The sequence below is a fragment of the Equus asinus genome, chromosome 5 (genome assembly GCF_041296235.1).
Source record: "Equus asinus isolate D_3611 breed Donkey chromosome 5, EquAss-T2T_v2, whole genome shotgun sequence".
NCBI lineage: Eukaryota > Metazoa > Chordata > Mammalia > Perissodactyla > Equidae > Equus > Equus asinus.
In genome coordinates, this window is record NC_091794.1 from 104,139,833 (window position 1) to 104,155,186 (window position 15,354).

The window sequence follows — 15,354 nt, forward strand, 5'->3', positions numbered from 1 at the left end:
CTTTGAAGACGGTTGTCTATGTGACCTTGGAAGGGTTTTTGTGGGCATCGAGAAGTAGAACGCTGTTTTTTTTCTTAGGACATCTTAGGAAGTTCTGGTTTTCCCCGTAGGAGAAACTGTAGGATAATGAATAAACAACTGATTCTAGGATCCCCCCTCCTAGTGACACTTGGGATGAAGGAATGCTTTCAGAGGGAGGTCAAAACATCTATTTGGAAAGCAAAAATAAAAACGCCTGCCTCTGTTCCTTTGCCCAGACACCAGCTTTAGCACATTATGTTTCTATCATGTCTCAATACTGTGCTCAGAAGCCTGAAGATAGACACACCCAGAACTGTAGGAAGGGGCCAACCTCCAACGTGTTCTAGTGCTCTGCAGACCACCCACTGTGATCACTGAGGTCCTCAGATCTTTGTACATCCTTCATCCCAATTCCAAACATCCCAAACTTAGCTGTTGGGGGGTGCTTCCTTAGTTACCATGAAGTGAGTTTCTGCCGCCAGAAGAAAGATGTTAAACTTTGCTTTTATTACCACATCTTTTGAGTTACTCCTCACATCCTACAGGCTGGCCCCTCTTCTGACTGTGTGTAGAACTCTTTCTTTGGAATATTGAAAGCCACTCCCTGACTCAGTGCTGTGTGCCAGACTCCCAGCTCCTGGCAGACACTGGGTTGTGGTCAATATAATCACTCATGTGGCCAATGGGTTCCCCCTCTGCACACACCCATCCTTTCCCTGGAACCTTGGAAAAGTGCTCACTGGATCGAAAGTTTGGCCGTGGAAATTCTAGGCACCTCCTAGAAGGTTTGGCCCTGCCACTCAGCATCCCACAGAAACGCACTCTCTCTTAATTTTCTTCCAGGCATGCATTGTGCTATTTGAATTCCACACTGTCCCATATTCTCAGTGTTGGGCACCATGGTAAATATTTAGCAGATGTTTGTTGAGTGACTGACAAAGAGTACAGTTACAGCCAAGTAGGAAATTTCTTTTGAATTATCACTTATATTATAATATGCCTGCCACTGTCCACTGTGCTCCCCTGAAGAAAGAGACAGCATGGCTGAAGAGAGAACCCTTCACCCAGGAGGAGGAACTTTCCTGCCCTGCTGTTTGATTTTTAATGAGCAGCAGCCTGTCCTCTCACTGTGTCAGGTCCTGTCAGCCCCTGCATGCCAAGGCCAGTGACGAGACTTGACAGGCTGCCGTTGGCACTGGGGACATGGGCCTCTCCTGTAAAATCCAAGAGAAATGTCTAAAGGCTGAAGACATCAGACAAGTGTCACTGGGCTCTCTAGAGAAATCAGAAGAAATGCTACACGTTAAGATTCAGAGTGGCGTCCCCTGACTTTGGGACCCAAGGATGCGGGATTCTGAAGGTCTCTGCAGCTGAGCACAGGGAATAAAGAAAGGAGAGGGTCCATGATGGCTGAGGACTCACTGTCACTGCAACAGCAAGGACTCACACCAGGTCACAGGCAGGTGGAAGGTGCAGGACACGCAGTCCGTGGGACTAACCCCAGGCCTCCCAACCACGTCCTCACTCTCTCCCCTTTGATACGGGAAAAGAAACTGAGTTCTACTGCGTACCCTTCACAAATCTTCACAGTTAATCTCCACGACCACCCACAAGGTAGGTATTTTAACAATGGCGACTATTTATCGAATTTATCAGAAAATGCTGAGCTCGACAAAAGCCTCGCAAACTGACATCCTCCTCATTTTGTAGATGAGGATGACGAGGCTGAGAGGAAAGTGCCCACGTCGCCAGCAAGTGGTGACACAGGGACCAGACATTGGTATCGGTCCGAGGCCAAATGCCTCGCTCTAACCACTGTGTCACACAGCCTTCGCCTGTATTGATCACCTTCCAGCAGCTGCCAGTCCTATTTCTCTCAACTCCACAGAGAAGGGGCTGAAGAAGCCTTGAAGCTGCTCTGATGGTGGGCTTCTGGATGCCAAGGGCACCTGCAGGTTCTTCTTTCAACTCCATCACTGTCCATCCAAACCCGACCTGCTCTTCACGGCCCGGGTAAAACGCTGCTCCTTCAGAGTCCTCCCACGGTGCCAGGAGAAAGCCATCTCCTCTGACCTGGTACAGAACTCGAGAACACGGGCATTCACTACGCTCTCCCCACGAGCACCTGTAAGCTTCCGGAGGGCAATGCTCATTCTGCTGTAAGTTACGGCCCAGCCACTGGCACAGCGTCTGACAGCCGAACGAATGGATGACCACTCACTTTTCACCGTCCACCGAGTGAATCAAACTACCGCTCACCCTCAACCACAAACAGGGCTCAGAACTCCTTAAGCGTCAAAACTAGAGGCTGCTGGGTACAACCTCAACCAAGATTTCTCAACCTCGGGAGACGTCTGTCTCTTGACCAAGAGCAGGACGTCCTCGGGAAAAGAGGAAATGAGTTCACGGTTTTGTCAACTGGAATCAACACCTCTGTAATAACTTTTCTGGAACCTAGCTGGGGCGGGAGTCCTGTTCAAAAGGCCACCTCATAGGGAGGACTGCTTAGCATTTAAATAACCAAACCCCCACAGCCTGCTTTAGAGAGCTGCCCTGGCGCAGAGCATCTGGGGGGGTGGGGGGGGGGCGGGCCGGAGTGTTTGGGAAACTCTCCATCTGCTCGGAAACTGAGCTTCTGATTCACTCAGGGCTGTCAGCTGAGCAGGCCCTGATTTTGCAAGAATGAAAAGAGGAGCCCCTTTGGCTCTGACCTCACCGTCCGCCCATGCAGCTCGCAGACAGGCCAGCTGTGAGCCCAGGAGGATGAGGCCCCGCAGGAATGCGCAGAATGTAGCTAGCTGTGTTTCCACTAGCTGCCCTTGGCCTTGATCCTCAGCCAGGTTTGAGAGTTTTAAGTGCACTTCAGTAGATTCTTAAAAAATAATTGTTCTTAGATAAGGGGATCTCTTCTGACTTTCCTTGCTATCTTTCTCCCCTTGTTCAATGAATGGGGAGGTCAGGCAGCAAACTTTGTCTCCAGGCCTTAATGTTGATGGCCCCAGGGCCTGCTGCTCATGTCCCCAGGGCCCTCTGCTGATGCCCCCAGGGTCCCCTGCTGATGCCCCCAGGGCCCCCTGCTCATGTCCCCAGGGCTCCCTGCTCATGTCCCCAGGGCCCCCTGCTCATGTCCCCAGGGCCCTCTGCTCATGTCCCCAGGGCCCCCTGCTGATGCCATTTTGGTTGACTCTCTCCCCAGGTACCCCTCAGATACATCAAATTGGATGAATTATTATGACCTCAGACTCACTCTGTCCTCACAGAGTACACAAACTCCTACTCCTCATGCCATGGGTCCCTAACCTCTCATCCCTGCCCTGTGATTTTCATGTTCCTCTCACCTGCCTTCTTGTCATTCCCGCCAGAAGGCTGGGTCACTGGGTGTCCGCCCTCCTCCTCTTGCCAAATGTTGACTATGTACCAACCCTTGTTCTTTTAAGAGCCAAGTTAGAGATGGGTCCTGCTCTCTTCTCTAAGGAGCAAGAGATATACAGAAATAATTCGAACATAGTGGTAAGAAGAGCCAAAAACATCTTGAAAAAGAACAAAGTAGGAGGGCTCACACTTCCCGATTTCAAACTTACTATAAAGCTACAGGAATCAAGACTGTGTGGTCCTGGAATAAGGATACATGTCTGGATCAATGGAACAGAACTGAGAGTCCAGAAATAATACAGATATTTATGGGCAATTGATTTCTGACAAAGGGACCAAGATAATTCAGTGAGAAAAGAATCACCTTTTCAACAAACAGTGCTGGGACAACCGGGGATCTCACACGACAAAGAATGGAGCCGGGCCTCTAACTCTAACTGGAAATAAAAATTAGCCCCAAAGAAACCAGAGGCCTCAGCGTAAGAGCTAAGACCATACGGTTGTTGGAAGGAAACGTAAGAGCAGATCTTTGTGACCTCAGATTAGGCTTCCCAGATAGGACACCAACAGTACAGGAGACAGCAACAAAAGAGAAATGGGGCTTCATCGAAGTTTTCTAAACTTGTGGTTCAATGCACTAGCAGGAAACTGAAAAGACGACCCACAGAAAGGGGGGAATACTTGCGATTCATGTCTGATAAGGGCCTGGTATCCAGAATATATAAAGAACTCAACCATAAAAAGACAACCAGACTCTAAAAGGGGAAAAGGATTTGAATAGATGTTTCTCCAAAGAAGAAATATAAATGGTCAACAAGCACGTGAAAAGATGCTCAACATCATTAGTCACTGGGGAAATGGAAATCAAAACTACAATGAGAGACCACTTTATACCAATCAGGATAGCTACTATCAAAAAAAAAAAGAAAATAATAAGTGTTGGTGAAGACGTGGAGAAACTGAAACTCGTTCGTCTTGTTGGCAGGAGAGTAAAATGGTGCAGCCACTTTGGAAGACAGTTTGGAGGCTCCTCACAAAGTTAGACATAGAGATACCACATGACCCAGCAATTCTGCTCCTAGGTATATACTTGAGAGAAATGAAAACATGTGTCCACAGAAAGACTTGTACTGAATGTTTATAGCAACAACATTCATAACAGCCCAAAGGTGGAAACAACTCTAATGTCCATCAATTGGAAAATGAATAAGCAAAATGTGGTATGTCCATACAATGGAATATTATTCAGCCATGAAAAGGAATGAAACTCTGACACGTGCTACAACATGGACAAACCTTGAAAACGTCATGCTCAGTGAAAGCAGACAGACACAAAAGGCCACGTATTGTATAATTCTGTTGATATGAAACACCTAGGACAGGCAAATCCATAGAGACAGAAAGCAAATTAGCGGTTGCTGGGGGCTATGGGGAGGGGCAAAAGGAGCAACTGCTACTGGTTGGGGCTTTGGGGAGGTGAGTGATGAAAATGTTCTAAAATTGACAGTGGTGATGGTTGCACAATTCTGTGAATATACTAAAAACCACTGGAGTGTTCACATAACTTTATATGTGAATTACATACCAATAAAAAAAGTTTTAATACAGTGATGAGTGCTGTAAGAGGTGAATAAGAAGAAGTCAGGAAATGAGGAAAGAATAATAAGAAATCAGGAAATACTGAGCTGTGAAGCTTGCTGGTCTTATTCCCCCAAATCTGATCTCACCCCACCTTTCTGCTGTCAACACACTTAGTCTCTACTCACCGCCCCCGCAACACTCGTGCCATAAACTAGATTCAACCGCATGGGGTTCCCTTATCATTTTTCATCCGAAAATCACTATTCATGGCCCGCTGTGCTCCCACATGCTGTCATTGCCTATTTCCTAGAGAAGCTCCACCTCTCTTACTCAACAAGGACTCATCCTTCTCCCTAATTTCCTGCCACTCCCCAGCTCAACGCCCCTGACTCCGGGCAGCCTTCACGGCTCTTCCCATAGAACCTCCAGATTGTTCTAACTTCCGTGCATTTGTTCAAGCAGCCTCTCCTGCCTGGACCGCCCTTCTCTGCCACCTTGTCCAACCAACCCCAGCATTTTCGCAGCCAAGACCAAGTCGCATCTTCCCCACAAGGCTCTCTCCAGCACCCGACAGCCGCAAGAATCTGACCTCCAAAGTGCGAGCAGCAGATGATGCTGCGTGCTGTCACTTTACGCTGCCTCATACGTCCCCTTCCGCATACACCACACACACATCTGTCTTGCCTCTTTGTGAGTCGCGATCCCACCCTATGCTTCCTCTCTGACTCTTAAAGTTCTTAACAATATGTGTGCTCTGTAAACGTTTAAGGCGGCAGGGAAAGTGGCATTCAGTTTGGTACTCTGACACAAATTCAGTTCTTCCATCTGAACTATGTCTCTAACAAATAATGAGTGGTATTGCTGCTGTAAGAGGTACCTGAAGAAATCAACTGGCTGACTTTTCTGGGTGGCCTTGGTGGCCTTGACCTCAAGCATAGCTGGCCGTTGTGCTGAGCGTCAGGGACTTGGGCTCTGGGCTCAGGCTGCCTAGATTCAAGTCTCACCACGGCCATTTGCTCTGCGTCTGTATGTAAGCTACTCAACCTCTCTGAGCCTCTTTACTCATCTATAAAATATAAATAGCTCCTGCCTTGTAGGTCTGTTACGCAAATTAAATGAAACAGGGCTTGGAAAGTGCTTGATGCGTGCTAAGCGCTTGGTTAATGTCAGCTGTTATTACATAGTTACTGCTATTAATACCATCTGTCCAGAATTGAGTTCCCTTAGCTTTACAGACTCAGAAATTTACTCTTATTATGGAGTGATCCAATTCAGAGGAAACTGTTTCACCTTAGCCAAACTCACAAGAGGACACGAAACCAACAGTTTATTTAGAACGGGAAATAGTTTTCCAATGCTTCATACATATATTTGCCATCCAAGGCATGTCCTTCTCGAGAGCAACATACCTGAGATGCTGCTGGGTGTACGTGGAAGGCAGAGGGTGGGGCTCCCGGGGGGAAGACATTTCCAGACTGTGATAAAACAGGGGTCCCTGATTCATCATAGAACCACCTTGATTGAGATCAGAATCCCACAGCCACCAAATATGACAGCTTGCACACTAGCTGCAAGCAGGAATGCCATGTGTCTTGCCTGACTCACAGAGCAGTTCCTCAATAAATATTTGTTAAATAAATGAATTCCTTGGGCAAGGCAGGCTTTACGTCATCAACTCCTTGTTCCTTTCTTCTCCCTTTCCAGATTCTAGGCAAATGGACTCTCTCCTCCTTTGGGCAGGATACTAGTTATCGGATCACAGCTTTGCCTCCATTCGTTGTTCTATTCCCCTGGATGGAGACACCTTGATGAATTACAGGAAACACGCCATTCTCATCGGTAATATGTTTACATGAATTCTAGCCCGCCCCTTCCCTGCTTCCCATCTGTATTCTATGTAACTGGCATTCCCCTGCACGCTACAAAGGTAACACCAGCAATAATCACCAGAGCACAGCTCAGTGAGATTCTCTCCCTGCTGCCTGGAGCGCTGTCCGCTCTGCCCCTCTGGACAGAGGTCGACAGCACATCTTCCTCCGGAAAGGTGATTATCCTCTTTGTGGGTCTGTTGGGTTGTTTTGTTGTTTTTTTTAACCCTGCATGAAATTGAGTGTTGCCCTATCAATTTCAGTTTGCAGCTCCTTAAACAACCAGGTGAATGAGGGGGCCAGGTCTGCAGGTTTCCCTCCGTATTTAGCACGATTCCCCTCAAAGGACAAACCCATCTCCTTGGAGCAATTCTCAAGTCAAAGGCACCGGGCCAGAGAAAAAGGCAGGAGAGCCGGCCCACCCGATCTGTGGGAGTTCGAAGCTCGAGGGGAGGCTTGCTGCCAACCAGCAGGCGGGTTGGTGCACGCTGGGACGAGACAAGACACGAGGGAAGGAAACAGCCACCTCATCTTCCTGCCGTGGATAAAGCTGGCAGAATTCCAGCTGTTCCCTAACCTGGCTCCATCAGAGCCCTCGGATAAAGCGCCCAATCACTTTCCTTCCCCCAAAAGCTTTAAGAAATCGGTAGGTAAAGAATTCAAAATTCCAGTCAAGAGTTTCTTTCTCTCCTGCCCGCCCCTATGGAAATCCTAAGACTCAGTAACTGTTACTGTTCACTCGGCTTGGAAGTATCACCCTCACCTCCGTTCACCCCAATCGTTGGATTCTCTTCCATCCAAACGCTCCCCCTGGATATTTCCTTTAGAGGTTTCAGGGGGACAGGGACGGCAAGGCTTCCTTGGAGAGCCTGGCGGGACCACATTTTACTCCTCAAGTGAGTTGCACAGGGCACTGAGACGTATTCGGTCTTCTCTCCCTCCACGTCCTCCCCCACCATATTTCCCAACTTGTAACCTGGCATGCCCGCTCTTAGAAGCCAGAAATATGACAAATATTCAGATAAGCCAGTGGAATTTAAAGCACAGGTCCGCTGCTGTGCTGGTGAAGACTTCGGAGTCCACTTCACAGTGTCAGGCGGTCCCCTCTCAAACGTGTGTACAGCTCAAATCCTGCATGGAGCACCGGACCGAGCTCTCAGGAGACACTTAATCACTATTTGGGGAATGAATTCATGAATCTTATTTTAATGTACTGTGACATTTTCCTTCTTAAAGGAATATTATGCTAAGTATGTCATGTAAAGGACTTTTGATACCTTAAAAGAAATTTTGCTTTTATGGTTAAGGAACTTAAAGCGAGGTTAACCTTTAATTTCAAGTTCAACTTTTTTTTTTTTTTTTTGAGGCAAGGTAATGTAGTGGGAAAAAGCCCAGGGTTTGGAGTCAGACCCCATTTTCGAATCCCACTTCTGGCACATTCTGAAGATAATAATGTATAATTTAAGGAGCTGTGATGTTTCAATGGGGTAACTGTGACTTTCCTAGCACTCGGTGGGGGATGGGAATGGGAGGGAAGTGGTGGCCTTCCTACGTGGTCAGCCCATCCACTGTCACGCCAAGGTTTGGGGTCTTTATAATTCTGTGGTATAGAATCATTCACCGGCGACCCGTTTCAGAGAAAGAGAGAAGCAGCCGCGTACCCCTGCCCAGCCAGGGCTCCTCCCTAGGCACCATGTCCCGACTTGGCCTTCTCACACTTGGGTACTTTTTAAAAATGTGCGTATCCTCTAGTGTAATGGATAGGCCTCCCTCACAAAGGCTCTAACTGACCCGATCTTTCCTTAACGCTCGATAGATGCCTTAAGTGCAACAAAAATTTAGCAACTCATGAAGATTTCAGGGCCTCCGAAACTGGCAAGAGTTTGAGGGAAATCACAGGGAAATTCGCTCGCAGCATGATTAATCCTGGGTGGATTGGTCCCGGAAAAGCACATGTGGGTTTGCAGCAAGCAGCAGCCTGCAGAATTTCACAAGACAGACCGTCTAACGGAGGGCCCTGAAGTGTGCGTTCAGGATGAACGTTCAGAACGAGGGTGGGGCCTGACAACTGAGGAAAATGCCAGATGTGCGGACAACAGAACTCCTTTGAGTCCACTCACATCCAAAGAGACAACACATGGGACCAGATTATAAAACCAAACCAGATTATAACACTAGCCGAGGGAAGCCCAGTGGGGCGTAGGAGCCTATGAGAAAAATAATAAAATTCATCACCATAATTACCCCCAGCTCAGCTCCCCAACAAGACCAACAATAGCCAGCTCAATGAAGTTATTCATCCATATTCAAGCGGCCTCACTCATTATCCTCAGACAAAACCCCTCATGGGCCTCAGCTCCTTGCCAGCAGCCCAGCAACACAGCATCTACACACAGCCAGCCCCCCAGCACAGCCAGGGCAGGCAGGGGTGGGGGGGGCTTCTGTCTTTAGTAGTTTCTAGGACCAGTGGTGACTGTCTTTTCAGACAGGGTTTACCGCCACCCTTAGGAGTAGCTTTGACATTCGGGAACTGGCTTAAAGATAATTACAGCTAACCTTTCCCTGAGAGAAAACAGGGGAGGCCACCCGGCTGCCTCCTGCCCTGAGCAGAGCCGGGATGTGGCTCAGTCTGGGGGCCTCCCACACCTTGCCCTGGTGAGCACAAGATGGTGTCAATGGCATACTGTCTCGCCAAAAAGGAAACGTAACTGAAATGTAGAGCTGTGTATATCCCAGTAGAAAGAGAAGTTCCAAAGATAGGACCACCACAAATAGCCAGTGGCCCTGTAGAGAGGGCTGCTGGGTCTCTTCGAAGCAGCCAGTCCAGCACGGAGCACTACATCCTGTATCATTTCCCTAGGGCTGGGTATTTTCATCTCTGCAGGGAATTATAAAGACCTAAGTCAGGTCCACTGCTCCCTCAAACCTCTCCTGCCAAGAAGGACCCTCTGGCACCAGGACTGCCTCCAGCCTCAATCTGGAGAAGGTAAGAGTTCACCTTTCAGAGCGCGGCTTAACAACCTCCAACTCCAAAGATCGCTAGTGAGCTTACAGTTCCTTCACTCAATATTCAGTGAGCAACTACTCCGTGCTGGACGTTGTTTTGGCCCTGGGGATCAAGGCTATGACACAGCTGTGTCCTTGGGAGCTTATATTCTATTGGGAAAAGAGCTACAAAACAAACACCAAGAAAAGAACTAAAATATTGACAAAGGTGCGTGGATGACTTTGACACAGCACACTGGGCAGAGAGAGGCAAGAAGAGCAAGGAAGAGGAGGGAAAGGAGACGGCAAGATGTAGACGATGGGCAGGAAGCGCCCAGCACTAGATCTAAGACAACTTCTGAGTCAACATCACTCCTTAGTCATTGACGTTGTTGACCAAGTTCAACACACAGCCCCAAACCCTCTTAACTCTCGGTGTTCACAGCCATCCTTGTTCCTTCACGCTACTCAGGAGCCATCTCCACTTCAGTCCTTTCCACACACACTGTCCTCTCTACAGAGGATAACGAGGCCTCTTCCAGCCGGTCCCCACTGATGGGGCCTGAGTGTGCCCAACAGGTGGGTGCACAGCCTGTAAGACCTGGTAGGCCCCAGAGGGAGACCTTCGCTGCACGGGGGGGACCTCCCCCACCCCAGCTCTCCTGAATGTGCCTCCAGACTCCACGGGGCCAGTTTCTTCTGAGGCCACGGGCAGCTCCTCCAGGACACAGCCCTGCAGGAGAGCCCACTCCTGCCAGCGGAAGGCTCTTTACTGTTATCCATTCGCCCTCTCACTGGTGCTCAGAGAAGGGGGTGGAAGGAGGTGGGCTGCGCTGGAGGGAGGCCCCCTCTGCTCCCCACCCTTGCCGCCTGTGGATTCGGGGGCTCCTCCTTGCACCCAGCTCAGCTGTTTCTTTGGGACCTGGCACCAGCTAAGCCTCCGTCTCTCCTTCTCCCCGGTCCTCCAGACTCGGGCACACACACACTCCCGCCTCCCCTCTGCTCTCCCGGGCAACCTCAACTACCAGGCGCAGGCAGCCCAGCAAGCCCCGGCTCGCCCGTCCCCTCCAGCAGCCCCTGGCAGCCACTCCTGCCGTGTCTTACCTCCTTCTGCCAGGACCCAGAGCCAGGCGCTTCCCAGAACCAAGAGCAGAACTGGCACCTTCCACATCCTCTCAGTTGACTTGTGCTCTTTGCGGGCCGGGCAGCTGGTTTCCGGGCTGGGGGAAGATTAAAAAGCTCTGCAGCCACAGGCCTGGCGGAGCGCGAGAGTGAAGACGCAGGGAGCAGAAGTCCCAGCGCAGGAGGGGTCCGCAAGCTTCCTTCACCCGCAGCAGCTGGAGCAGCAAAGTTGGCCGTTGGGAACTTTCGGATCGGAGTCCGCATTTATCCCTCCCGACGAGGGCGGGGAGTGGTCGGCTGTAAGGTGGTCCCAGTCCGGGGCTCTCTAGGACCGCCCCCTTGCTCTCTTTGGCCGGCGCGAAAACGATGACCTCAGGCCAGGTTTAAAGTTACAGGGCTGCAGCTGCGGGGCTGCCAGGACGCGCGGAGGGCTCGGAGCGCCGCACGCTTGGCTTTGGCTCTGTTCCCCAGCAGGAGGGGAAAGGGGGCGCATGCAATCAGCAATTTATTTTGTTTAATGTTTTACTTTATTATTCTGCTTTTTAAGAGTGAGTCACAAGCCTAGGTTTTTCTTGTGAGAAGTAAACCCTTCCTTGTGTGGCCAGTAATTTTAGAACCGAGCATGGGACTGTTCTTGTAAATATTGAATCTGATGGCTTAAAAAAAAAAGTGGCCGCCCTCATCTGGGTGGGCAGAGGCGGCTCGCGCTGGTAAATTGCGCCCTTGTCCAGGCAACCGAAGGGGGCGGGCTCCAGGGGGCTGCCCCCCGAGAGCCGGCGCGGAGCTTGGCAGAAGGGGGCACTTTGGCAGTTTGGGAAAAACGCCTGAGCTGGAGATCGGCCTCTCCCGACTGGATGCAGCGCCGTGGCTCTGGGGCCCGCGGACGGACGGTCGTTGCGGCGCTGCGGCCCGAGGATGTCCAAGGATGCACCTGGCCGCCAAACCCGTGCCCGCTTCCAGCTGGGGCACAGCCCATTCAGCCGGGGAGCTTGGTCCCTAAATCTCCACTTTGCTAGTTTGAGTAGTCTTGTCCTGACCTCAGGTACTGGATGTTAGGATCAGGGAAAGAACTTATAGTTTTTACTTTATTTCCTTTTGAATTGCTGGAATTAAAATAAAAAAAATTTTTTTAAGAAGAGGAGTTTGGGACTTGGCCTCTGCCACACTCCAGGTGCCACAAATTCCATTCAACAAAAAGAACCCGAAGACTAATGCCCCAAAGCGCCGAACTGGGGTGAAAGTTGGTTGTTTTTCAGATCCTTATCCTAGACCCCTATTCCGAATTTACTTTATCGTAAGAATCACCTGGGGAAATTGTTTAAAAAACTCAGATTCCTGGGGTCCACCTCCAACTCATTCGTCAGACCCTTTGGGAATTCCTATTTTAAGCCAGTGGCCCCCCGAGCGTGTGGATCATGAGAATTTCGGGCGGTGTCGTTAAAATGCAAGTGCAGCTGGGTGGGTCTGGGGTGGGGAGATTCAAATGTCTAAACATCTCCCAAAGGCGGCCTGGTCCTGGGGCTACAAGAGAGGAGCCGGCGCCCAAAGTAGGGAGAGGAAGGGGCCCGGAGAGTCAAGAGGCTGGAAATGTCAAGAGAAAACTGGGGAGAGAGGAGACACCGAAGTGACTGCCCATCTTCTAACACATTATATTACTGTTACTGCGTTGTCACTAAGGTTTGCTCACAGACTGAATGGTGCCCTGTATTGTCTGTGGAGCCTGCTAGGTGCAGAATAGATGCAAATCCACTCCAAAGTCAAGGGTGAAAAAGGAAAAGATAGACCACCTTCACGTGCAGACAGAGAGGAAATGAAGCCTAGGTGGGAGAACACGTTAACTGCAGCTAATTTCAAGCGCTCGGGGCTAGGTTATTATTGAAGGAGATGCCCCTGCACCCTCGTCCTCCCCCACCCTCCAGGGAGGTGTCTAGAATCTGCAAAGTTGGTCACCTGACCTTCTGGTAGAGGGTGGAGGAGGGGAGGAGATGGGGAGAGAGGCCAGGCCCCGGAGTCTGTGGACAGGGTCCGGGTGCTGCCGCTTTGAGTAACTGGGGAGAGCGCCTGAGCCTAGTGGGGGGACCTTCCTCAACCATGGCAAACGGCAGAGGAGAGAGAGGGGACCTGGCCTCAGACACAGGGGTTGGAGCCAGGGCCACTTGAGTGACTCAAGGGTAGGACAAAGAAGCCACTGTGAACACAGGGGATTTGAAACCTGCCACCAGCCAGGATGAGGGGAAGAAGAAAATGAGCAGGGAACATGCCAGAAGTTCCTCTGTTCTTTGAAACAGCTGGTACTCCTAAAGCGGAGACTGGTGAGATGACAGTGACATTTACCCTGCAGGCCAGGACCGCCCCCCCCCCCGCCCCCCCACTATCTCATTTAATCCTCAGAACAACACTCGGGTTAAGAGCACTGATAATACGCATTTTACATACTAGGAAACCTGTGGTTTCCCAAGCTGAGTCCATCCATTCCGCCTGAAGGGGTGGGTGGTTCCTCCTGAGCTTCCGACTCAGCAGGTCAGGGGAGATTTCCACGTTTCTAACAAGTTCCCAGCAGGCACGCTGCTGCTGCTGGCCCTGGGGCCCCACTTTGATGACTGCTGGTTTAGAAACCACACAGATCCTCCGGGTTGCCGGGAAAGGGTGGAGCCGCCATCACCCTTCGGCAGGCCTTGAGCCTGTTGTGCTGTCTTGCTTAAGGATCTGGAAAGAGGTCTGTAAGTTGCTTTTAGGGAGCAGGAGGCCCCCCTGAGGGTGGGGGACCAGGCTGCTGAAGGAGAAGAAGCGGAGCCAGAGCACCCCGCGTGGGACCTGCCACCCCAGGGATGCTGGACGGGGGATGTTAGGATCCCTGGTGCTCCCCGTGTTCTCTGAGGCCTCTGCACAGTCGGAGGGCAGCAGGCGAGCTTCCTCAGGCTGCCCGGGAAGACATCACAGCATCTTCTCCTGCCGCGCAGCACGCAGGCTGCCAAGCTGAGATTCCACCTGATGGAACTCTGATATCAAGGGCGCCCCTAGGACTCAGGAATAAATCGTGCACCTAGGGGTATGAGCTGGGCCCAAAGTGTATTTAGCAGGAATGCAATGAGGCTGGGGGGCGGGGGCAGGGCGGGGCAGGGCGGGGCCGGGCGGGGATGGTGTGTGGGTGGTGGTGCTGGGACAGAAGGAAGCTGCAGCAGCTTGCTTTGCTGGAAAGAGCCTCAGTGTTTAGGAATCCAAATTCAGCTCCATGGTGGTCTCCAGCAATACGAGCCTCAGTTTGATCTCCTTTCAAATGGGCATGTTATTCCTACTTTGGAGGGTTCTGTACACAGCAAGGAGTATAACTGCTGAGTGTCGTGACGGCTGTTTCTGCCGGGCCCTGCCTGGTTCTCAGCCTCTTGAGTCCTCTGGGTCAGGATCAACTCATCCTCTCTGCTAGTCCAACCTTGACCTTGGCCTGATTCCTGAGAGGCTCTCCCGGATCCCCGTCCTGCTCTCTGGGCCCAAGTCCCCCTCAGGGAAACTGGATTATCTCCGCATTCCACCCAGCAGCTACGTTCTGCACTGGACCTGGAGGCTGACTCCCGCCGATCCACGCGTCAGGGGCTGGCTTGCATTCTCACCCACTGGGTTGCCTCTATTTGCCAGAGCACCCCATGGCTCTCCCAGGGGTCTCCCCAGTGCTGACTGCCCCCTTCTGTTGTCAAACCATCACATGCCCTAGTCCAGTGGGCTGCACACGATTCCGCTTGGGGACCCCCTAAAAGAATTTTGAAAAAACTAAGTACCAGTTATTTTTCATCATAGAGTTAAATAAACGTATATTTGGTGGGAGGGAGAACATATTAAACACTCCATAAAAAGAAATAAGATGAAGACTAACTGTAATTGGAAAGTATATTTCATGATACCGTTTGATAACACTGGCTGAATATGCACACTGTTCGTGAAAAAAATTATATAAAATTTTTATCTCTGAATTTTAATCCATACATAGTGATATTTTTTGATAGAAGATCTAGAAAACTTTCTGGTTACACTTAAAAGAGTCAGCATTGCTGCCATATTCTTTTTAAAAAATGATGTGCATTTATTAATTTTTCATTACAAAATATGCATTCATTAAAGAAAATGCAGAAAACAGGAATGTAGAAAAATGATCATATGCCCAGATTTCCTTGTGTTTTCGTTTGCAACTTCTTTTGACCTAATTTCAAATTTACAGAAAACTTGGAAGAATAACTCAAGAAGTCCCATATACCCTTTACCCAGATTCAATGATTTGCTTATATTTTGCCCCTCTTGCTTGGTCGTTTACTGTGTGTTGGTGTATGTGTCCATCCTGGGTTTGTTCTAATCACTTGAGAGTGATGGAAATATCTGCCTTGTAGCCTCAAATACTTGGGTGTGTATTTCCCAA

General features: G+C 50.1%; 1 protein-coding gene across 1 annotated transcript in view; it reads right to left on the reverse strand.

Moving 5' to 3' along the window:
* The window catches only part of PDPN (podoplanin), a 29,305-nt gene extending 17,231 nt beyond the window's left edge, over window positions 1-12,074 (reverse strand). The window contains exon 1 of the mRNA XM_014836255.3: window positions 10,932-12,074. Coding sequence (XP_014691741.3) covers window positions 10,932-10,998 — 67 coding nt within the window. The 5' untranslated portion in view covers window positions 10,999-12,074. The remainder of the gene's footprint in view (window positions 1-10,931) is intronic.
* Window positions 12,075-15,354: the final 3,280 nt, after the last annotated feature.